Source organism: Bufo bufo, chromosome 9 (assembly GCF_905171765.1).
Source record: "Bufo bufo chromosome 9, aBufBuf1.1, whole genome shotgun sequence".
In the NCBI taxonomy this organism is placed as follows: Eukaryota; Metazoa; Chordata; class Amphibia; order Anura; family Bufonidae; genus Bufo; species Bufo bufo.
In genome coordinates, this window is record NC_053397.1 from 217506563 (window position 1) to 217530373 (window position 23811).

At 46.7% G+C, this 23811-nt stretch overlaps 1 protein-coding gene and 1 long non-coding RNA gene across 3 annotated transcripts in view; one reads left to right on the forward strand and one right to left on the reverse strand.

The window, feature by feature from the left end:
- The window catches only part of AK4 (adenylate kinase 4), a 60680-nt gene that overhangs the window by 15075 nt on the left and 21794 nt on the right, over positions 1-23811 (reverse strand). Inside the window, exon 3 of the mRNA XM_040408504.1 lies at positions 19437-19556. Coding sequence (XP_040264438.1) covers positions 19437-19556 — 120 coding nt within the window. The remainder of the gene's footprint in view (positions 1-19436; positions 19557-23811) is intronic.
- On the forward strand, positions 13557-15563 carry LOC120979639. 2 transcript variants are annotated; one of them, XR_005774344.1, is made up of 3 exons: positions 13557-14026; positions 14096-14400; positions 15509-15563. It is a non-coding gene; the product is annotated as an uncharacterized LOC120979639 (long non-coding RNA). The 2 variants fall into 2 exon arrangements; XR_005774345.1 differs by having other exon boundaries at positions 14102-14400.

Here is a 23811-nt window from a genome sequence, read left to right on the forward strand (position 1 = left end):
AGTAAACTAGCGCTGGAGGGGTTAAAAAATAAATAAAAATAAATTAACTCACCTTAGTCCACTTGATCGCGTAGCCCAGCATCTCCTTCTGTCTCCTTTGCTGAACAGGACCTGTGGTGAGCATTAATTACAGGTAAAGGACCTTTGGTGACATCACTCCGGTCATCACATGATCCATCACCATGGTAAAAGATCATGTGATGGATCATGTGATGACCGGAGTGACGTCACCAAAGGTCATTTACCTGTAATTAATGCTCACCACAGGTCCTGTTCAGCAAAGGAGACAGAAGGAGATGCCGGGCTAAGCGATCAAGTGGACTAAGGTGAGTTAATTTATTTTTATTTTATTTTTAACCCCTCCAGCGCTAGTTTACTATGCAGTCTGTATTCAGAATGCTATTATTTTCCCTTATAACCATGTTATAAGGGAAAATAATAAAGATCGGGTCTCCATCCCGATCGTCTCCTAGCAACCGTGCGTGAAAATCGCACCGCATCCGCCCTTGCTTGCGGATGCTTGCGATTTTCACGCAACCCCATTCACTTCTATGGGGCCTGCGTTGCGTGAAAAACGCAGAATATAGAGCATGCTGCGATTTTCACGCAACGCACAAGTGATGCGTGAAAATCACCGCTCATGTGCACAGCCCCATAGAAATGAATGGGTCGGGATTCAGTGCGGGTGCAATACGTTCACCTACCGCATTGCACCCGCGCGGAAATCTCGCCCGTGTGAACGCAGCCTTACTGTGAGCACGATCTGACATGTGCAGAAGTCACTGTGCAGGGAAGGGGAGGAGGTAAGCTGTCTCCATCATTTGGTGGATCCTGTGTTATCTGCCTCCAGCTTTGTAATAAAGGTGTTGTCTTATGGCCCTGAGATGATAAATAGATGACACAGAGTACGGGCCATTCACACTAACAGCATTTCTGCTGGTAAGAAGCAGCGATCAATGCTTGTTTAGCTTCATTAACATGGGGCGATCAGCAGTTCTGCACGTGAATCATCATTAGTGCCATCATTCAGGCACATACAGTTTCATTACTGTTAGTAGCACGTCCCCTGTTTACACAAGATGAAGTGCTGCTGACAACTGGTGACGTTTATACCTACATAAAAGATGTGATCGACGCTCGCCTGATGGCTAATCAGCGAGTATATTTACATGGGGCAATAATTGGAAACGAGCGTTCAAACAAAAAGCAATTATCCTCCCGTTTACTGGCCCCTGTAAATAGACCTTAGGCCTCTTTCACACAACCGTATGGCTATTTCAGTTTTTTGCGTTCCGTTTTTCACGGATCCGTTGTTCCGTTTTTTGTTCCCGTTTCGGTTCCGTTTTTCCATTCCGTTTTTCTGTATACAGTAATTACATAGAAAAAATTGGGCTGGGCATAAAATTTTCAATAGATGGTTCTGCAAAAAAGGAACGGATACGGAAGACATACGGATGCATTTCTGTATGTGTTCAGTTTTTTTTGCGGACCCATTGACTTGAATGGAGCCACGGAACGTGATTTGCGGACAATAATAGGACAAGACTCAAAATGTAGCGGAACGGAAATGCGGACATACGGAAACGGAATGCTCACGGAGTACATTCCGTTTTTTTGGCGGACCCATTGAAATGAAGGGTTCCGTATATGGACCGTGTACAAAACGCAAAAAACTTTGGAGTGAACGAGCCCTTAAAGGGGTTGTTCACCCCAGGGGAATTTTATTTTACAAAACAGGACCCCCGATGGGAATTATACTTACCTGACCCCTCTGGGTTCTGGCTCTAGTGTTCCCTCTCGAGTGCCACAGCTCTCCGGTCTTCCCATGTAAACATCCGGGTTTGATAAGGGTCAGCTAACTGCAGCGGCGACGTGTCACCCATGCGTCAAGTGACCGATTGACATGATGCATGATAAGTGGGAGCCCTGGTGTCAAATCTGCATTGGGGCCCAAGAGCTTCAAGTTGTGCATCAAACGAATTCTGAAACTTGGAGACCATCAGACTTGTGCAGACAGATGCATCTCGCACAACTTAGCTAAACCCAAGTAATACACAGTACTCTGACATTGTGGGGGATGTAGTGTTCTCCACCACATGCTGTCACGCAGTGCATTATATGGTGGTAATAGAAAAGATAATTCAGTGAACCAGCAGGGGGCAGCAATGAGCTATGAAATCATACAGCCAAATAAAGGCTGTGACTGCAGCTCTGGTTATGACTACAGAACAAATATGGCCATACACATTAGATGTATGTTGGCGGAACCAGATGTACTGCAGTACCCGCTGAACATTAAACGTGTATAAGGACTAAAATATATGGCCAGCAATGAGTCCGCGATTATATGTCTGCTCAGCTCTTACGAGAAGTGCACCCTCTCCCCAATACTTTTCTCTCAAAAGGTGAGAAACAATGTGACCACTATGTCTGTGATCCATTGTTCCCAGTCTCCTAAATGGCAGATCAACCCAGTTACATAGTGATACATGAGGAGCCACCATATTGCTCCATAGGCAGATTTACTTTTCAGATGTCTGGGAAAGGTAGAAGCAGTCCATGGCCGGAATTTTCTGTCCGTGCCTCTGCCCCGCCAAAACATAGTGCATGCACTACTTCTTCGTGGTGCAGACCATCGGATGCAAATCGTGGACCCCATTCAAGTGAATGGGTCCGCATCCGCAGAAGGCGGGCACACAGTCGGTGCCCGTGCATTTCAGGCCCCTAATTTGTGGTTCGCAGCACGGGCACAGCTGCTTGTGTGCATGAGGCCTTACTACTGAAATGTCGCCTGTTTTGGAGGCTTTTGCACCTCGTTCGATTTTCGTTTTTTTTTTTACAATTTCAGAATTTTTCTAACTTTTAAGACTTTTTTTCCGATCTATTTATGTAGGTGCGCCGTTTTGGCGCCTGAATAGGGCTGGTGTACTTTTCTTTGGCTGTTTGGAGTGGTGAAGTGCAAATTTCATTGCATTAAGGCCTCATGCACACGACCTTTGTGTGTTTTGCGGTCCGCAAACCGCGGATCCGCAAAATACGGATGGCGTCCGTGTGCGTTCCGCAATTTGCGGAACAGCACGGACAGCCATTGATATAACTGCCTATTCTTGTCCGCAAAACGAGGACAAGAATAGGACAGGTTATATTTTTTTTGCGGGGCCGCGGAACGGAGCAACGGATGCGGACAGCACACGGAGTGCTGTCTGCATCTTTTGCGGCCCCATTGAAGTGAATGGTTCCGCATCCGAGCCGCAAAACTGCGTTTCGGATGCGGACCAAAACTACGGTGGTGTGCATGAGGCCTAAATGTCAGACTTTCCTGGAGAAATGTGACTTTTCTCTGCAAAGATGCGACTTTTTTTCACGTGCAAATACATTAGACCGGTCAAAGTGAATATGAACCTGTCTAACTGAAAAACAACCACTAGAGGTCAGACTAAGGCCTCATGCAGATTAGGGCTCTTTCACACTTGCGTTGTCCGGATCCGTCGTGCACTCCATTTGCCGGAGGTGCCCGCCGGATCCGGAAAAACGCAAGTGAACTGAAAGCATTTGAAGACGGATCCGTCTTCAAAATGCGTTCAGTGTTACTATGGCAGCCAGGACGCTATTAAAGTCCTGGTTGCCATAGTAGTAGTGGGGAGCGGGGGAGCAGTATACTTACAGTCCGTGCGGCTCCCGGGGCGCTCCAGAATGACGTCAGAGCGCCCCATGCGCATGGATGACGTGTCCATGCGATCACGTCATCCATGAGCGTGGGGCGCCCTGACGTCACTTTGGAGCGCCCGGTGAGCCGCACGGACGGTAAGTATACTGCTCCCCCGCTCCCCACTGCACTTTACCATGGCAAACAGGACTTTAGCGTCCTTGCAGCCATGGTAACCACTCTGAAAAAGCTAAACGTCGGATCCAGCAATGCGCCGAAACGACGTTTAGCTTAAGGCCGGATCCGGATTAATGCCTTCCAATGGGCATTAATTCCGGATCCGGCCTTGCGGCAAGTGTTCAGGATTTTTGGCCGGAGCAAAAAGCGCAGCATGCTGCGGTATTTTCTCCGGCCAAAAAACGTTCCGGTCCGGAACTGAAGACATCCTGATGCATCCTGAACGGATTTCTCTCCATTCAGAATGCATTAGGATAATCCTGATCAGGATTCTTCTGGCATAGAGCCCCGACGACGGAACTCTATGCCGGAAGAAAAGAACGCAAGTGTGAAAGAGCCCTAAGGCTACTTTCACACTTGCGGCAGAGAGATCCGGCAAGCAGTTCTGTCGCCGGAACTGCCTGCCGGATCAGGCAAAACGTATGCCAACTGATGGCATTAGTAAGACTGATCAGGATCCTGATCAGTCTTAAAAATGCCTGATCAGTCGAAAAAATGCATTGAAATGCCGGATCCGTCTTTCCGGTGTCATCCGGCAAAAACGGATCCGGCATTTATTTTTTCACCTTTTTTTCAGTCTGCGCATGCGCATACCGGAAGGACGAATCCGGCATTCCGGTATTCTGAATGCTGGATCGGCACTAATACATTCCTATGGGAAAAAATGCCTGATCCGGCATTCAGGCAAGTCTTCCGTTTTTTTAGCCGGAGATTAAACCGTAGCATGCTACGGTTTTCTCTTTTGCCTGATCAGTCAAAACGACTGAACTGAAGACATCCTGATGCAAACTGAACGGATTACTCTCCATTCAGAATGCATGGGGACATACCTGATCAGTTCTTTTCCGGTATAGAGCCCCTGTGACGGAACTCTATGCCGGAAAAGAAAAACGCAAGTGTGAAAGTACCCTTATCCTATTTTTGGTCCGCATCCGATCTGCATTTTGTACAGGTCAGATGCGGACCCATTCACTTCAATGAAGCACACTGTCTGCTGTCCACATCCGTATGTCCGTTCTGCGACCACGCAAAAAAATAAACCATGTTCTATTCTTTTTCGTATTACAGAGAAGGTTAGGACAGTTTTATTATGGTCCGGACGTTCCATAACATGCAGAAGGCACACTGTCAGCATCCGTGTTTTGCGGATCCGCAATTCGCAAACCGCAAAAACAGCGACTGCTATGTGCAAGAGCCTTAATAGCAATACGCCAAGTCTAATTCATCAACAGATGTGCGACTTTTAGTAAATTCTTGGCAAAAGAAAGACCTCCGAATGAAATATGCTGTCTAATTTTATGGCCAAAAACAGACAAGCTTGATAAATGTGCCCCACTTTACTCAGAATCCAAATATAGCAACTCTCAGCGGTGGATCGCTCGGCTCGCGCGTCGATGAAGAATGCAGCTAGCTGCGAGAATTAGGCCTTATGCACATGAACCGTGTCCGTTCCGTTTTTTTTGAGGACCGTACACAGAACCATTCATTTCATTTCCGTTCTGCAAAAAAATAGAACATGTCCTATTATTGTCCACATTACGGACAAGGATAGGACTGTTCTATTAGGGGCCAGCTGTTCAGTTCCGCAAAATACATACGGTCATGTGCATGAGGCTTTAGTGTGAATCACAGGACACATTGATCATCGATACTTCGAACGCACATTGCGGTCCCGGGGCTACGCCTGCCTGAGGGTTGATCAGAATCCAAATAAAACAAATCCTATCATCATACAAATGCATATGTCACAATCCACCACATAAAGCAGGCTGATAGCAGGACGGGTGTAGTCTGCGGCAGCGGCTGTGATTATTATCAGTGGGTTTTCTATGAACCTGACAGTTGTCACATGGAAGGATTTCTTACAAAATAATGAGTGTCAGGTCGGCTGCAAGGAAAGGTTCTCACTCCTGTGCCCTGTAGATGGTCTAATGAGGGTTCATAGCTGCGGGATCAAAGACATCATACGTTCATATGGATAAAACAATCTTCTCCTCACTATAAAGTCATTTGTAAGTCATTTTAATGCCATGGTTTATACAAAAGTAATCTTGCTAAATTATACCTTTATAATTTGGTAATTTCATTGGTTTAAAGGGTTTGTCCAAAATTAGAAAAACAAAAAACAGATGTAATACCGGAAACAGCCACATGAGCAAGAGGGGTGCTGTTTTGGGAAAACTTCCAATCTTGGACAACCTCTTTAAGGGTACTTCCATACACTGACATTTTCCATCATGCAATTGTGGGCATAAATCAGTAACAGCAAAGTGCATAACATGTAAACAAATTTCATCCACATGATGCAGAAAAAAATCTGTGCGGAATTGTCAGCGTCATACAGTGCAGATTTTAATCCCGAAGCGCGTCAATTTATGCTACGGATCTCTGCCACGGCACGGACAGCCTTTAATATAACTGCCAAGAATGGGACAGGTTATATTTTTTTTGCGGACCACGGAACGGAGCAACGGATGTGGACAGCACACGGAGTTCTGTCCGCATCTTTTGCGGCCCCATTAAAGTAAATGGGTCCGCATCCGAGCCGCCAAAACTGCGGCTCGGATGCAGACCAAAACAACGGTCCTGTGCATGAGGCCTTAGGCTAGGTCTACACGACGACATGTGTCGTGCGACAGATAGGGCACAACTACACTGCAACATTTGTTGCGCGACTATTTTTATAACGATAGTATATGGTGTCGCACTGCGACATGCTGCGACTGCGATGCGTCAGTTGCAGAAAAATCAATTTTGAATGTATTTTTTGCGACTATTGCATCACAGTCGCAGCATGTCGCATGTCGCAGTGCGACACCATAGACTGCCATTATAAAAATTGTCGCAAAGCAAATTCACTGATTTTCTGCAGCAAAATACGCCCCATGTGGTCGTACCTAGGCTTTCACGGACAACATTTAGCCTTCCCATGGGTCAGCAACCATGAATGTTCCATTCACTTGTATCAGGGCTCCGAGAACAGCTGAGCAAGTGTGTATGCTGGGAGTTGTAGTTTCACACCAGCTGGAGTGTTGGAGGTTGCTGACCATAGACTTTAGATAACGGTCAGGTGTGGGCTAATAAGCTTCTCAAGTGCCTTTATACAAGACAGAACTTTTTGGTAGGGATACATTATTCTTTATCATTCAGCTGCTGCAGAACCTCTTTTTAAAAAAGTAAAGTTGCACTTCTGCACCAATGTCTAGCATGAAACCTCCTCAACCTTTTCACGATGAAGCTCTGCAGAAGCTGTTTTATGTTCTGCAGGTCAACTCGGGCGCAGTGTTGTATAATAGATACTGCAGCTGCTGAAGAACTTCTTTTTAAAAAGAGTGTGAGCAAAACATGTCAGTCACTCGGTGGTTGGCACCAGCAGAAGGAGCTTTGTACACGCTGGCAGTGACAGACTGCTGGAAGAGATGAGCAGTGTCTAATCTCTGTATAATCATCAGAATGAAATGTTTGTATCCAGGTATTACAGAAGTCCATTCAGATTCAGGATGTGGGGGGTGGAAGACTGGAAACTGTTCACATTGTGCAGGCAGCTGCCTCTCTAATCACCTTGATAATGCCCTGTGCTCTGTTCCTATGCATTGTGGAAAATGTAGTGTTCACCACATGCTGCTGTGTAATGTATGGTGATAACACAAAGACTGCACACTGGACCAGCAAGGGTCTGCAATCAGATTCAAAGTCATAGAAGCCTGACAAGACATTATTAATGAAGCTCTGGAAGTGACTAGAGTACAGCTACATACTGATAGCCTATAGGCCTATTCGATGTAATACGTAGATCTACAAAGGAATATAAAACATAAAAATCACACAATTTCTACTGTATATGGTCTGTTTTTGTGGCTTCAGGAATCCAGGCAGAATCTGGAGCACTTCTCGGTACGTCCCTCTGCGCTGCCGTCCATGCTGGGATGTGAATATAAAATCCATTAAACATGAATTTCATTTCAACCCAAATGTACTATGGCACAGTCTTCTTAAAAAGTAGAAAACATCCACAACTCAGATTTCTCTTTTAAAATCCCTTTCAAAAAGGGATTATGAATATTTAAAGGGGTCCTCTCACTTCAATAAGTGGCATTTATCATGCAGACAAAGTGAATACAAGGCACTTACTAATGTAATGTGATTCTCCATATTGCCTCCTTTGCTGGCTTGATTCATTTTTCTATCACATTTTGTCTACTGGAGACCGAGATGGTCTGAAATCCAACTCAGGTCTCATCAGCGGCTCAGTCTGCTGCTTTGACCTCCATGCTTTTAGGGCTCATGCACACGACCGTGCCGTTTTTGCCGTCCGCAAATTGCAGATCCGCACAAAACGGATGCCGCCTGTGTGCCTTCCGCAATTTGCGTAACCGAACAGGAGGCCCATTATAGAAATGCCTATTCTTGTCCGCAAAACGCGGACAAGAATAGGACATGCCTCATCATTTTTGCGGGGCCACTGAACGGAGCAACGGATGCGGACAGCACACAGAGTGCTGTCCGCATCTTTTGCGGACCCATTGAAATGAATGGTTCCGTATACGGACCGTATACAGAATCAAAATACGGCCCGTATACGGAACGCAAAAAACTTTCGTGTGCATGAGCCTTTATACTGCATTTCTGCTTGGTTGTTGTATAAGCACAGGCTCAGCAGTCATTCCCTTAGAACTAGGTTACACATGCATTTGACTGTTTTGGATTATAAGAGTGTCTCCATACACACATGTGAGACCACCTCTCTTATATGCTGCAGAGACAGGGGGCCAGGTGGAGTCCGAGTTTCAGGCCTCATATGTGACTGGGATAGGTGCCCTCACTAGTGTTTTTGCACCGGCGCCTCCACCTATCCTAATGGAGTTGCACACGTTTAGCATGGAAGTTTTAGCAAATTCAGCTCTGCTCCTTCTAAATATATCTGCATAAATCCAGATTGAGGCAAGATTTGCACATTAAAAATTCAGTTTTAATCATCTTCTGGCTCCTGAATGCAAATCTGCCGACCTATAAGATTTAGGGCCTCTTCTCCTCCTTAATAAAGGCAATGGCATGACATAATAAAGCGCCAGAAATTGCTGTCAGAAATATAAATCTCCCACCTCACATCCCAATCTGAAGCATACTGGCCTGAGATCAGTCTCACGGTTTCCATAGCGCTACATTGTCACATTTATTTTGGAACAAACATTTTATTTATTTACTAATTTATTGTGGAAAGCAACAAAATTAACAAGAGCGTTTGAAATCCCATCACTGAATACAGTCACAGGGGAACATTTACTAAGACCAGCTTTTTACGCCGGTCTTAGTTCCAAGTGGATGAGGTGAGTAATGTTTTTATTATTTTTAACCCCCAATTGACATTGGACTTTGTATTCTGTATTAAAGAATGCTATTATTTTCCATTAAAACCATGTTATAATGGAAAATAATAAAGTAAATGGTGTTCCGGGTCGCTCATCCCTCGTCTTCTTAAACGCACTTGCTTGCGGATGCGATGCGATTTTCACGCAGCCCCATTAATTTCTATGGGGCCTGCGTTGTGTGAAAAACGCAGAATTAGGCCGCATGCACACGGCCGTTGTGCGGCCCTTCCGTGCTCTGGGGACCGCAATTGCGGTCCCCAATGCACGGGCAACAACCGTGCAGCGGGCCGGACCCATTCAACTTGAATGGGTCCGTGGTCTGTCCGCACCGCAAAAAAATATGACATGTCATATTTATTTGCGGTGCGGAACAATGGAAAGCACTCCGTAGTGCTTCTGGTGTTCCGTTCCATGACTCTGTTCCGCATCTTCGGAAATGCGGACCCATTCAAGTGAATGGGTCCGCATCCGTGATGCGTGGTGCACACGGCCGTGGATTGCCGACCCGCCGTGTGCATGAGGCCTAATAGAACATGCTGCGGTTTTCACGCAACGCACAAGTGATGCGTAAAAAACATTGCTCATGTACACAGCCCCATTGAAATGAATGGGACAGGATTCAGTGCGGGTGCAATGCGTTCACCTCACGCATTGCACCCACAAGGAATACTCGGCGTGTAAAGGGGGCCTAAAACCAGCCATGCCGTTAAATATTGTCGCACAGCCAGTTAAAAAAAGGAGACTTGAAACTATTTTACGCCTAAAATAGTCACAAGTCCCTTAGTAAATGTGCCCCACCAGTCTGGGAAGAATCTGTGGGATCAGATGGGGAAGTAGATCCCCTAGGCTGGCATCCAACCAGAATGCAGGAAAATATAAGCCCAATCTAATGGATATGGAGACAGCTTGGATATTGGATCAGACTACACATGGTTTATTTGTAGTCTGTAACCATGAGAGCACGTGGGTTTGCATAGGAGCTGGTACACTACATGATGGAAATTTTTTACTTAAGACTGTTTGCAAAGTTGCTTTATTTAATTTTTTAAGATGCACAGAAGCAATGAATAAATGGGGGCAAAAGTGGACGTAGCCTTTAAAATGTGCTATGCTTTTCTACAGCTGGAGGCATGCCGCCATGGCTCTTTAGAAAAAACAGCTGCAGCTGCCAATAACGGGAAAACCACAGCGACTGCTGCATTTCCTGCTGCACCTTTCCTTCTGTATCTAAAGTGCTGCACCACAATGCAAAGTCTGACCAAAGCCTAAGTCCATCATATGAGCTTACCCTAAGGCCTCATGCACACGTCAGTATGTATTTTGTGGTCCATAAATTGTGGATCCTCAAAATATGGACACCAGCCGTGTGCATGCTGAATTGTTTGCAGGCCCAACAGTAGAAACGCCTATTCCTTCTGCAAAACAGACAAGAATAGGACAGGTTCTATAATCTGTGAGACGGACATTCGGATGTGGACAGCACACATGTGACATCCATGAGCTGTCCGCATTTTTTACAGTCCCACAGAAAGGAATGGATCTGCATCCAAATGTGCATGTGCACGAGGCCTCAGTGTGAGCGTTGGAATTCAGCTGCAGATTTGCGGTCGTACTTGCTGTGGATCCAAACTGGGATTCAGGCCCATTCAATGGGAAGAATTGACATGTTTATTCTTCCAAGAATTGTAAGATTCACACCATGTGAACTGCATTGCAGATTCCAATTGGGAAACTATGCAGGGTAGCATGCATGAGGTTTTCTGGTGGAAAATTCACTGTGTGAACTTACCTTAAAAGAATTGACATACTATCATATTGCTCAGGTAGCTCATTGCAATCTTGTATAAACTTTATTCATAGGAAAAATCTACAAAAAATATATATAGTATCCATTCCTGGAAAAGCTGGCTGAAAACCAAAATGTCTGCAATACCAGCTTCCACAGGGGTCACCACCCAGCTGTTCCAGATCCCTCTGACACTTTTCATATCTTTCTGAAACAAAGCGGATTTATAATTGGTGGGTCTGGGAAAGAAAGGTGACAATCTCTGTGGGAGCTGTAACAATCACCATGCTGGTTGTCACTGAGCTTTTCCAGAGCTGCAATCTCCTGAGTTACATAACAGGGTTACATCTCGTTACATAACATTTATATGAATGGACAAGGTTTTGGTAGGGCGCCTGGGGGGCGATCTTGCGGATCCAGCTAGTAAAGGACGAGCAGGAAGCGTGCATCCACTCTAGCTGTGGGTGAACTAAGTTCTACTTTTACATAAAACATAATCCTAAATCTCAGATCGGTTCTGTTAAAAATTAAAACACTGTATTGAAATGAAGGACAAGTGACGATGGGGCGGGGATGGGGGCGACACAGTGTAACAGCCACAAGGTTCTGTTATGACAGAGCGTTGAGTCATGCCTTTCCGTTAATGCCACATCTGAGCCAGGCAGATAGACTCCACAGACCACAACTAGTATTTCACAATGAAGGATTAGCAGGCGCTGGAGCTTCTTACCGTACAAAACTATTCTTTCTGATGCAAAGAGGAAACTAAAGAGTCCAGATTGTAGTGAAAGTGGATCTGTTACCAGACGATGCTGCCCTACTGTATGTAAATGGACAGGCAAGGGCAGATTGGCCATAGACTCTACAGGGAATTTTCCCGGTGGGCCGATGCCCAGGGGGCCACCCAAGCTCTCCTGATGGCCACAGGCCTCAGTTGCCCTCCTGAAATCAATTGTATTACTGTTCTCAGGACGGTGATACATTTGAATATGTCACGGCACGGCTGAGGATGGGGGAAACCCTCAGCCGTGTGATGCCAGAAGATGATGGTCGCTACTAGGCCAGGACAGGAATCAGGTCACCTCCTATCGCGTCCCTAATTCTGACCCTGACTCCTAGCTTTATGAGCCGACCCTGATGGTAGGAGGGCTCATTACTCCGGAACCTTGGGGTCCCTACTAGCCCTCAGGGTGGCCCTGAACTAGGAGCAGGGTAAGACGACCTGTTCCTCCTGATCACGGACGAACAGGAGTCTCACTGGCCAAGCTGCAAGGAGATGGGGAACATAAACAGACATATGGATATGACAGGTGAACCAAGCAGTTCCACACTAACCTGCCACAGCCTTGCTGACTGGAACCCGCGCTCAGATACGCTGTCCACACAAACACTAGGGAGACAGCACACACATCAAAACACACAGGTAACCAGGACATCCATAGCTGCAATAAATATCAAGAGCATAAAAACATCAACTTAACATCAGACATTCCTTTTATGACCGCAAGGGTGGCCCTTACAGGAAAGATGGTATATGAACCAGGAGGATGACTCCAGCAAACCGCATGGCTGAAGTACCCCTCAGCAACTGCCTTCCAGCAGGAAGCTAAATAGCCCAAGAGGCCACACCCACACACACACTAGGAAAGGGGTTAACCCTTCCACTACCAAACAAGGTAAGTGTCACTTAAAGGGGAAGTGTAGACACCACAAACTCCCTCATACCAAACATAGAAAGTGCACACTAAAACCACACAGCATGCCGTGACAGCGAGCGCCTAGCAACCGCTCAGGCCGCTCCACTGCCAACAACCTTATGTTGCCAACGGCAACCACACGTGAGGCAAGATACAGAGCACACACCTGTGGTTGAGAACATAAAACAATCCGCTGACAACTGCATGCGAACCAAGGAGTCACGACCACAACCATGGTCGTGACAGAATACTGTGGAGAGGGTGGCAGTATTTTGTGCTGCAATGTGGTATTTGGGGCGGTACTTTGTGCTGGACTATGGTATTGCAGCCCCTGTATACTTCTGTAGTCCGTGCCTACTTATACTTTTACTTATGTCGCCCCGTCGTCTATCAATTTTTTTTTAAATCAGATCATTTTTATTGAACATTTTACAGTGTAAATACACGTTTTTCCACAATACATACAAGGATGACATAGAGACATATTGTCCATAGGACTAATAACAAAAAGGGCACCAAATTATGTGTATTAATCCAGTTCCAATCCAACCCCCCCTCCCCATCCCACCCCACCCTAACCTACAAAATACAAAGGCACATTTTTAAACATTTCTATTCAGACATCGAAACGACAGCCATGGATCCCACAATTTTTCAAATTTCGCTGGACATCCACGCTTCTGGTACACCATCCGTTCATAACTCAGCATTGTGTCAACGTCGTCTATCAATTTAGTCCCGCCTACAACATGGGGCCCCTTTTATTTTTTTTTCCATGGCCACTTTGAATTCCCAATCCGTCCCTAGGGACATGTCTGCTTTACGTAAGGGGACAGGTCTGCTCTACGTAAGAGGACAGGTCCAGGTCTGCTCTAAGTAAGGGGACAGGTCTGCTCTAAGTAAGGGGACAGGTCTGCTCTATGTAAGGGGACAGGTCTGCTCTACGTAAAAGGACAGGTCTGCTCTACGTAAAAGGACAGGTCTGCTCTACGTAAAAGGACAGGTCTGCTCTACGTAAAAGGACAGGTCTGCTCTACGTAAGAGGACAGGTCCAGGTCTGCTCTATGTAAGGGGACAGGTCTGCTCTATGTAAGGGGACAGGTCTGCTCTATGTAAGGGGACAGGTCTGCTCTATGTAAGGGGACAGGTCTGCTCTATGTAAGGGGACAGGTCTGCTCTACGTAAGGGGACAGGTCTGCTCTACGTAAAAGGACAGGTCTGCTCTACGTAAAAGGACAGGTCTTCTCTACGTAAGAGGACAGGTCCAGGTCTGCTCTACGTAAGGGGACAGGTCTGCTCTACGTAAAAGGACAGGTCTGCTCTACGTAAAAGGACAGGTCTGCTCTACGTAAAAGGACAGGTCCAGGTCTGCTCTACGTAAGGGGACAGGTCTGCTCTACGTAAGGGGACAGGTCTGCTCTACGTAAGGGGACAGGTCTGCTCTACGTAAGGGGACAGGTCTGCTCTACGTAAGGGGACAGGTCAGCTCTACGTAAGGGGACAGGTCTGCTCTACGTAAGGGGACAGGTCTGCTCTACGTAAGGGGACAGGTCAGCTCTATGTAAGGGGACAGGTCTGCTCTACGTAAGGGGACAGGTCTGCTCTACGTAAGGGGACAGGTCAGCTCTATGTAAGGGGACAGGTCTGCTCTATGTAAGGGGACAGGTCTGCTCTAAGGTCTGCTCTCCTATTAGCCAAAATGCACAACTGTGCCACTTGGCCATTAGAAACAATCAGAGAGTACAAAGGACACATAAGCCAGAATTAAACCGGACGATTGAGCTAGCTACCGGAGGAGACGGCTGCTATTACATGCAGCGATTTCATCCTGCTCTTGTCACGGCCTCGGTGTGTGCCGCAACATTTTTTCGCCACGCATGCTGGTTGCCGGTGGCAACTTGTTTTTATGCATGTGTGTGCGCTTTGCCTTTTAGGATGTTTCTTTTCCCTGCTTTGGTGTGCACGGGGTTAAGGTGTGCTTGGTAGGTGTGGTGGGTGTGACCTCAGGCCTCCTATATGTTGGTGTGGTGGAGCCTGAGTGTCAGTTTGGTTTGTTTGTCAGCTTGGTGTGGAGCTCTGCTTCTGGGCTGAATGATACTGTCTGTGTGAGCTATCCTTATTTGTTATTATGTCACGGCGGGGAGTGGGGAAAACCCCCCACCGTGCAAAGGCAGAGACTGCAATGCCAGATAGGAAGGAACAGGAAGTAGGTCACCACCTAGCACAACCCTGAACTCACCTTAGACTCCTACCGCATGAGCCGCCTCAGAAGGTAAGGGGGCTCATGCTCTCCAACCTATGACCCTACTATCCCTACAAAGCCCTAGGCCTAATGACAGGGCAGAGACCACCCATTCATCCAACACCACGGATGAATGGTGTCTCAAACGGCCCAGTGGCAAGCAGGATAGAAGGCCATGGGCTAAACAGTACGGCAGGTAAGTTACACAGTAACATAACTATGCAATCCTCACTTACCTGCCGTAGCCATGATGGACCGTGGCTCCAAGCTGGAAAAGCCCACAGGCGAGTCTTCACTTAAACCCCTCCGGGAAAGCCCGCCCCTTTCGGAGCCTCATACAACAATCAAACCTACAGGCAAAACCTGCACCATAACTACATACTCCAGGTGGGGGGAGGAATGACAGAAACACACCGGAGGGGACAACAGACAAAGCAAGAAATACAAAAGAGGCTGTCAGATCACTAATGCATAGATAATCTTTCAGACCTTCTGGGACCTGTCACAGATGTGACAGCTCTAAGGGGACAGGTCTGCTCTAGGTAAGGGGACAGGTCTGCTCTACGTAAGGGAACAGGTCTGCTCTACGTAATGGGACAGGTCTGCTCTACGTAAGGGGACAGGTCTGCTCTACGTAATGGGACAGGTCTGCTCTACGTAATGGGACAGGTCTGATCTACGTAAGGGGACAGGTCAGCTCTAGGTAAGGGGACAGGTCTGCTCGAAGGTCTGCTCTCCCATTAGCCAAAATGCACAATTGTGCCACTTGGCCATTAGAAACAATCAGAGAGTACAAAGGACACATAAGCCAGATTTACACAGGCCGATTGAGCTAGCTAGCGGAGGAGACGGCTGCTATTACATGCAGCGTTTTCATCCACAGCATGAGGAGGAGCGATCGCTATGCCATCGTTTGTCCCATGCTGTGGTTTGCCGACGGCAGATCGTTAATTACACAGCCGATCTGCTGCCCGCAAACAATGATTTTTAAGTGTGCTTAAAAATCACAATTGCCCGATGAACGAGAGTTTGCTCATTCATCGGGCAATCGGCGGCAGTATTACACTGCAAGAGGATTGGTAACGAACATTCATACGAAAAATCGGCCAGTGTAATACAGCCTATAGTTTATGAGTCTGATGTATTTATGAGGAGACCTAAATTGTAGACTGATAAATGTTATGATACATCTTCATATAGTGTCACGACCCGTGGTTAGGTCGTGACTCTGTGTCTTCACATGCGGTTGCCTTTGGCAACGTGGTTTGCATGTGAGGCACTTTTCCTTGGATTTGGTGTTTCCCCATTTTGGTATGCACGGGGTTAAGGTGTGTCTGGTAGGTGTGGTGGGTGTAACCTCAGGCCTCCTTATATGTTGGTGTGGTGGAGCCTGAAGGTCAGTTTGATTTTGGTTGTCAGCTTGGTGTGGAGCTCTGCTCCTGGGCTGTTTGTGATTATGTCTGTGTGAGTCACCCTTATTTATTATTCTGTTTCCTTTGCTGTGTCTGTTGTCCCCTCCGGTGTGTTTCTGTCATTCCTCCCCCCATCTGGTGTATGTAGTTATGGTGTGAGTTTTGCTTGGAGGTTTGATTGTGGTGTGTGACAGCTCCGGAAGGGGCGTGCTTTCCCGGAGGGGTTAAGCGAAAACATGACTGTGGGTTTCCCAGCCTGGAGCCTCCGTCCATCTCGGCTACGGCAGGTAAGTGTTATGTTGCTGTGTGACTTACCTGCCGTACTGCTTCACCCATAGCCTTGCATCCTGTCAGCTACTGGGCCTCTGGAGACGCCTGTCATCCGTGTCGTGGATGCACAGGTATTCTCTGCCCTGTCATCAGGCCTAGGGCGTAGCAGGGATAGCAGGGTCCTAGGTTGGGGAGCATGAGCCCCCTTACCTTCTGAGGCGGCTCATGCGCTAGGAGTCTAGGGAGAGCTCAGGGTTACATTAGGAGGTGACCTGCTCCCTGTTCCTTGCTATCTGGCGTTGCAGCCACAGCTATTGCACGGTAGGGGGTTTTCCCCACTCCCCGCCGTGACCTATAGTGGTCAGATTTCCATTTCTCAGACATTAAACCCCATACCTCCTCATTTACGAAAGACAGGCATTTCACAGTAAAAGCCAGCTGGAGAAGAATCCGACCATTTATTGAGGTGCATCTTCTGCTGTCTGTGCCAGAATTGAAATCTATTCCAGCCAAGTGCCTGAGTAGATTTCTAGTCTAATGAAATACAGACGCACAGGGCGCAGGTGCGAGAATTCGGCCGCGTTGGAGGCTGTCAATCTAGAGGAGATGGGCGGGCTGGAGGGACGAGCTGGGCGGCAGACATGGTGAGTAGACGGAGCCTCTAGGTGCTGAAAAGACTCCCCCATAGCACCTAGAGGCTCATTTGCATAGCAATAAAAGTCATACAGCTAATTAGGTCAAAATGTAGTGGTAGAAACCCTTTAAGATCCGGGGATTGGGCCGGCCGCTCCATAAGGTCAATCTTGTTGGTCTGGAACCGAGATGTTGCACGTTTACTGGTGTGTTTGGGTTCGTTGTCTTGTTGGAACACCCATTTCAAGGGCATTTCCTCTTCAGCATAAGGCAGCATGACCTCTTCCAGTATTCTGATGGATTCAAACTGATCCATGATCCCTGGTCTGCGATAAATAGGCCCAACACCGTAGTATGAGACACATCCCCATATCATGATGCTTGCCCACCATGCTTCACTGTCTTCACAGTGTCCTGGGGCTGAATTCAGTGTTTGGGGGTCGTCTGACAAACTGTCTCCGGCCACTAGACCCAAAAAGAACAATCTTACTTTCATCAGTCCACAGAATGTCTCTTTAGGCCGTCAATGTGCTCTTTGGCAAATAGTGTCTTTTTTCCAACAGTGGGACTTTGCAGGGACTTCTTGCAGATCGCTTGGCTTCACATCGGCGTCCTCTAATTGTAACAGTTCTCACAGGTAACTTTAGACCTTCTTTCATCTTCCTGGAGCTGATTGTTGGCCGAGTCCTTGCCATTTTGGCTATTCTTCTATCCATTCGAATGGTAGTGTTTCGCTTTCTTCCATGTCTTTCAGGTTTTGGTTGCCATTTTAAAGCATTTGCGATCATTTTAGCTGAGAAGCCGATCATTTTCTGCACTTCTTTATATGGTTTCCCCTCTCCAATCAACTTTTTAATCAAGGTACGCTGTTCTTCTGAACAATGTCTGGAACGACCCATGTTCCTCAGAATTTCAGAGAGAAATGCACTGTGACCAGCATGTACAACATTTGCTGCCTTCCTTCCTTAAATAAGGGCAATAATTGCCACCTGTTTTTCAAAGAATGAATGATCTCACTCATTGAACTCCACACTGCTATTATTTTGAACATGCCCCTTTCAATAAGTGAATGAATTACAGAGAATCACCAGCATGCATGTCATGTCTGTTGGGTCTGTTGGGTTTCTATTACTCTACACCTGCTAGTAAATTATTTGCCATGAAGAAATATAATTTCTACCAAAAACAGTGATTGATCAGGTTAGTGATGTCTGACTGCTATTATTTTGAACACAACTGTATATATGCAATTTAGATATTTTTTAGTAATTATGTAGTAATCTTTTGTTAGTGCTCCACCTAGAAATAGTTTTTTTTTATTTTTAACTGTAATATATTGGCTTATGTCTATAGGTAGCACAATAATCCAATGTATAAAAATACCCTAGCCATCTGTCTATGCTGGAGCGAGGATCATCATGAAGTGCAAAATCTGATCTCTGTGTATAAATCAGGACGCTGTGTGGACCGTGGTATGTATGTAATCACACAGCTGCATTGCTGTTGTACAGTGACATTTCAGGCTGGAGTGCAAGGCATCCTGGGCGTGCAAACACACTTGCAGAACATTCTGAGACTCTGTGTTAGGGCTCATGCACACAAACGTATTTTTTGTCCGCATCCAATCTGTATTTTTTGCGGGTTGGATGCGAACCCATTCACTTCAATAGGGCCGCAAAAGATGTGGACTGCACACCTGTGTCCACATCTGTATGTCCGTTACATGGCCCCGCAAAAAAATAGAACATGTCCTATTCATGCCCTTTTTACCGACAAGGCTAGGATAGTTCTATAGAGAGTAGAACGTTCCATTCGGCACGGAACATACACGGCCGGTATCAGTGTTTTGCGGATCCGCAATTTGCAGGCTGCAAAAAACGCAATGGCCGTGTGCATGGGCCCTTAGAAATATAATCGTTCTGTAGTTTATAGAACCTGGATGACATTTTACGTTGGCTTTGCCGGATAGGTTGTCGCACTCCTGATAAAAACTCAACATAGTATCCAGACGATGACCAGATGGACACAAACCAGATTTTTTTTGCATGCAGCTTGTAACTAGAGTATAAGACACAATATTACAAAGTGTAAAATAGAGTAGAGCTATATTTCAACCCATTCAGAAATGAGAGGTGTAATCTCACCGTCTAGCAGCCAGCTGTGCGTCGTCCTCTTCTCCAACTCCGAAAGCATGACACGAGTGATGAGCTTATCAGGGACGGGAAGACCTTGTTCCATATACTGCTTGGCTAATACTCCGGCCTCTACCAGCAAGGAGAATAAAGAAAGATCTATAAATGGATTTTACTTCCACCAGGTAACATGTAACAAGAATTCATTGCACTTCTAAGGCGTAAAAAAAATTAGGAACACAATATGAAGGGTATGTATACTTTTTCAACCAATTTTTTGTTGCATCAGTGCTTTGAAAATGAAACAAAAATTAGCAAAAACAAATATTCTGTTGTATGTATGTTATATGTATACAGCTCCTGTGTCAATCTGTGTGTCTGCACAGTTGCAAACAAACCAGATCAGGGACAATAACTGATCCTCGGTAGTGCAGTCGGTCATTTCCATGTTATTTCAAAAAACTGTTGGACTGCGGGGCCAACAAAATGTTAGGAGGCTGGAAAAATCTGTGAAAACCATCAACGAGGAGGAAAGTATTATTATTCACGCAGCTCATGAAATTCCTGTTTGCTTTGGATCCAGAGGAAGAGAAGAAACAATAATTGTGTTCATTGTGCGATGTTTTTGTCATTGGATGTCTGGTAAGGGCGAGATAAGAAGAGTGAGAGTGGAATTAAAGTGAGCAGGTCACCAGAACAGGTCCCTTTAAATTCAGTACATCATAATAATGCTGAACTAGAGGGCGCTAAATAACACATTAAGGGCTCGTTCACACGACCGTTGATGTCCCGTTCCCATATGGAGGACCGCATTTGCGGATCCGCAATACACGGGTTGTCATTCCGCATCACGGATGCGGACCCATTCATTTCAATCCGGAAGCACGGAACGGAACACTACGGAAGCACTATGGAGTGCTTTCTGGGGTTCCATTTCGTGCCTCCGCACTGCAAAAAGATAGAACATGCTCTATCTTTTTGTGGAACGGAGGGATCGCGGACCCATTCAAGTGAATGGGTCTGCGATCCCCATGCGCCTGCCCCACGGAAGGTGCCCTTGCATTGCGGACCGCAATTTGCACGGGACACCAACGGCCCTAAGTGCTGATCTGAGTGTGAGGTAATGGCTGCCTTCATACACCCATCCTCTCTGTAATGTCAGCCGCCCCGCGGTCCCCAATCCACGGAATGGCCGGGCAACGGCTGTGTGCATGAGGCCTTAGGCTACTTTCACACTTGCGTTTGGGGTTCCGCTTGTGAGTTCCGTTTGAAGGCTCTCACAAGCGGCCCCGAACGGATCCGTACAGCCCCAATGCATTCTGAGTGGATGCGGATCCGCTCAGAATGCATCAGTATGGCACCGTTTGGCCTCCATTCCGCTCAGCAGGCGGAACCAAACGGATCCGTCCTGACTTACAATGCAAGTCAATGGGGACGGATCCGTTTGACGTTGACACAATATGGTGCAATTGCAAACGGATCCGTCCCCCATTGACTTTCAATGTAAAGTCAGGAGTCCCTATTAATATACCATCGGATCGAAGTTTTCTCCAATCCGATGGTATATTTTAACTTGAAGCGTCCCCATCACCATGGGAACGCCTCTATGTTAGAATATACCATCGGATTGGAGTTAGATCGTGAAACTCAGATCCGACAGTATATTCTAACACAGAGGCGTTCCCATAGTCATGGGGACGCTTCAAGTTAGAATATACTGAGAACTGTGTAATAACTGCCCCCTGCTGCCTGGCAGCACCCGATCTCTTACAGGGGGCTGTGATCAACACAATTAACCCCTCAGGTGCCGCACCTGAGGGGTTAATTGTGCGTATCATAGCCCCCTGTAAGAGATCAGGTGCTGCCAGGCAGCGGGGGCCAGACCCCCCTCCCTCCCCAGTTTTAAATTCAATTGTGGCCAGTGCGGCCCCCCCTCCCTCCCCAGTATTATATTCATTGGTGGCCAGTGCGGCCCCCCTCCCTCCCCAGTATTATATTCATTGGTGGCCAGTGCGGCCCCCCTCCCTCCACAGTATTATATTCATTGGTGGCCAGTGCGGCCCCCCTCCCTCCCCAGTATTATATTCATTGGTGGCCAGTGCGGCCCCCCTCCCTCCACAGTATTATATTCATTGGTGGCCAGTGCGGCCTTCCTCCCCAGTATTATATTCATTGGTGGCCAGTGCGGCCCCCCTCCCCAGTATTATATTCATTGGTGGCCAGTGCGGCCCCCCCTCCCTCCCCTGTATTACATTCATTGGTGGCCAGTGCGGGCCCCCCTCCCTCCCCAGTATTTAATTCATTGGTGGCCAGTGCGGCCTCCCCTCTCCCCCCCTAATTAAAATCACCCCCCCATCATTGGTGGCAGCGGAGAGTTCCGATCGGGGTCCCAGTTTAATTGCTGGGGCTCCGATCGGTTACCATGGCAGCCAAGACGCTACTGCAGTCCTGGCTGCCATGGTTACTTAGCAATTTTAGAAGCATTATACTTACCTGCACTGTCTGTGACCGGCCGGGCGCTCCTCCTACTGGTAAGTGAAAGGTCTGTGCGGCGCATTGCTTATAGCACAGACCTTTCACTTACCAGTAGGAGGAGCGCCCGGCCGGACACAGACAGCGCAGGTAAGTATAATGCTTCTAAAATTGCTAAGTAACCATGGCAGCCAGGACTGCAGTAGCGTCTTGGCTCCCATGGTAACCGATCGGAGCCCCAGCGATTTAAACTGGGACTCCAATTGGCTGCCATGGTAACCGATCGGAGCCCCGATCGGAACTCTCCGCTGCCACCAATGATGGGGTGCGGCACCTGAGGGGTTAATTGTGCTGATCACAGCCCCCTGTAAGAGATCGGGTGCTGCCAGGCAGCAGGGGGCAGTCATGTACACAGTTCTTTTAGTATACTCTAACTTGAAGCGTCCCCATCACTATGGGAACGCCTCTGTGTTAGAATATACGGTCGGATCTGAGTTTTCACAAAGTGAAAAATCAGATCTGAAAAAAAGTTATGCAAACGGATCCGCTCCGAACGCAAGTGTGAAAGTAGCCTTAGGTGGATGTCCTGAGAGGAAATAAAAAAACAGCAGGGTGGTCACAAGTATGTAACAGCAATCTAGACAAAAGAGCACATTTTTTATTAATTTCAACTGAAACATGGTTATATTTTGCATGATTAAACTGAGGGGATACTTAATCTTTGGACAACCCTCCACCGTGAAGGATTTCTCTGTGGTTTATAACCCCGGAGACACACAGTTATGCATAGGAGCTCTATACACAAAATAAATAACTCTAGTTACACAGTTGCAAATTATTATACGCTGCAATAAAAAAAGAATGGTTGCAAAGTTAGACATATACACTAGCCTTTCCAAAAAATCGTTGTAAAAAATTGCTGTTGCAGGAATGCATTGCGCTGTGTTCTTGTATTGACAGATGATAGATCTTGCTGAACAAGCGACAGATGGAGCAAGAAGCAGAGAAGCCGGGATGTTATGCACAGCGTGAACACAATAGATTTATCAGAGGGAATCCTGCCAAGTATCTCACACCACCCAAAACCCTCCCTTGCAAAATGGGATCTGCTTTGATATCATTTATAATGCACAGACCTGAGAAGATGCGTCAGTCTCTATGTCCCCATAAAGCAGCGACATCAAAGCCTCTTATATTGACGATGTGTATCATTTAAAGAGGTTTCCGAGAATAATATTCTATCCACCACTGATCTAATCACGTGAATCTAAGGCAGTTTGTAATATACTTGCATTTTGAAAACTGTCTCCATTTCCTTTTTCGATACTGGATCACGTGAAGCCGTCTTTACAATTTATTCTACTTTTTAGTGACACCCCCTACATGCCTCCCATGATTTCTTTCTGCCTATTCAGTCTCCACATGTGGGGGAGTTCGTCAGTAAAGTCATGTACACAGGGGCAGACCGGCCATAGAAATGGTGTCATGTTGGCTTGAAGCCAACCGTGCCACCACTTCTGGGTTCAGCGACGTGAATGGCGCATGCGCAGTATGCATTTTGAAGCCGAAGATGTTGTGCACACGCCCCGTTCTAGACAGCGAGTGCGCAGGCCGTCAATTTAAAGGGAGGGGAACAGCTGGCCCTAATAGAACAGTCCTATCCTTGTCCGTAATGTGGACAATAACAGGACATGTTCTATTTTTTTTGTGGAACGGAAATATGGAAACGAAAAGCACACAGAGTAGCTTCCGTTTTTTAGCAGACCCATTGAAGGGAATGGTTCCGCATACGGTCCACAAAAAGAATGGAACGTACACAGAAAGAAAATACGTTCGTGTGCATGAGCCCTAATGGCAAGGAAGTCTCCAATTCTTTTTTTATGTCTTGTCGGTATTTCTATAAGGCCCCATGCAC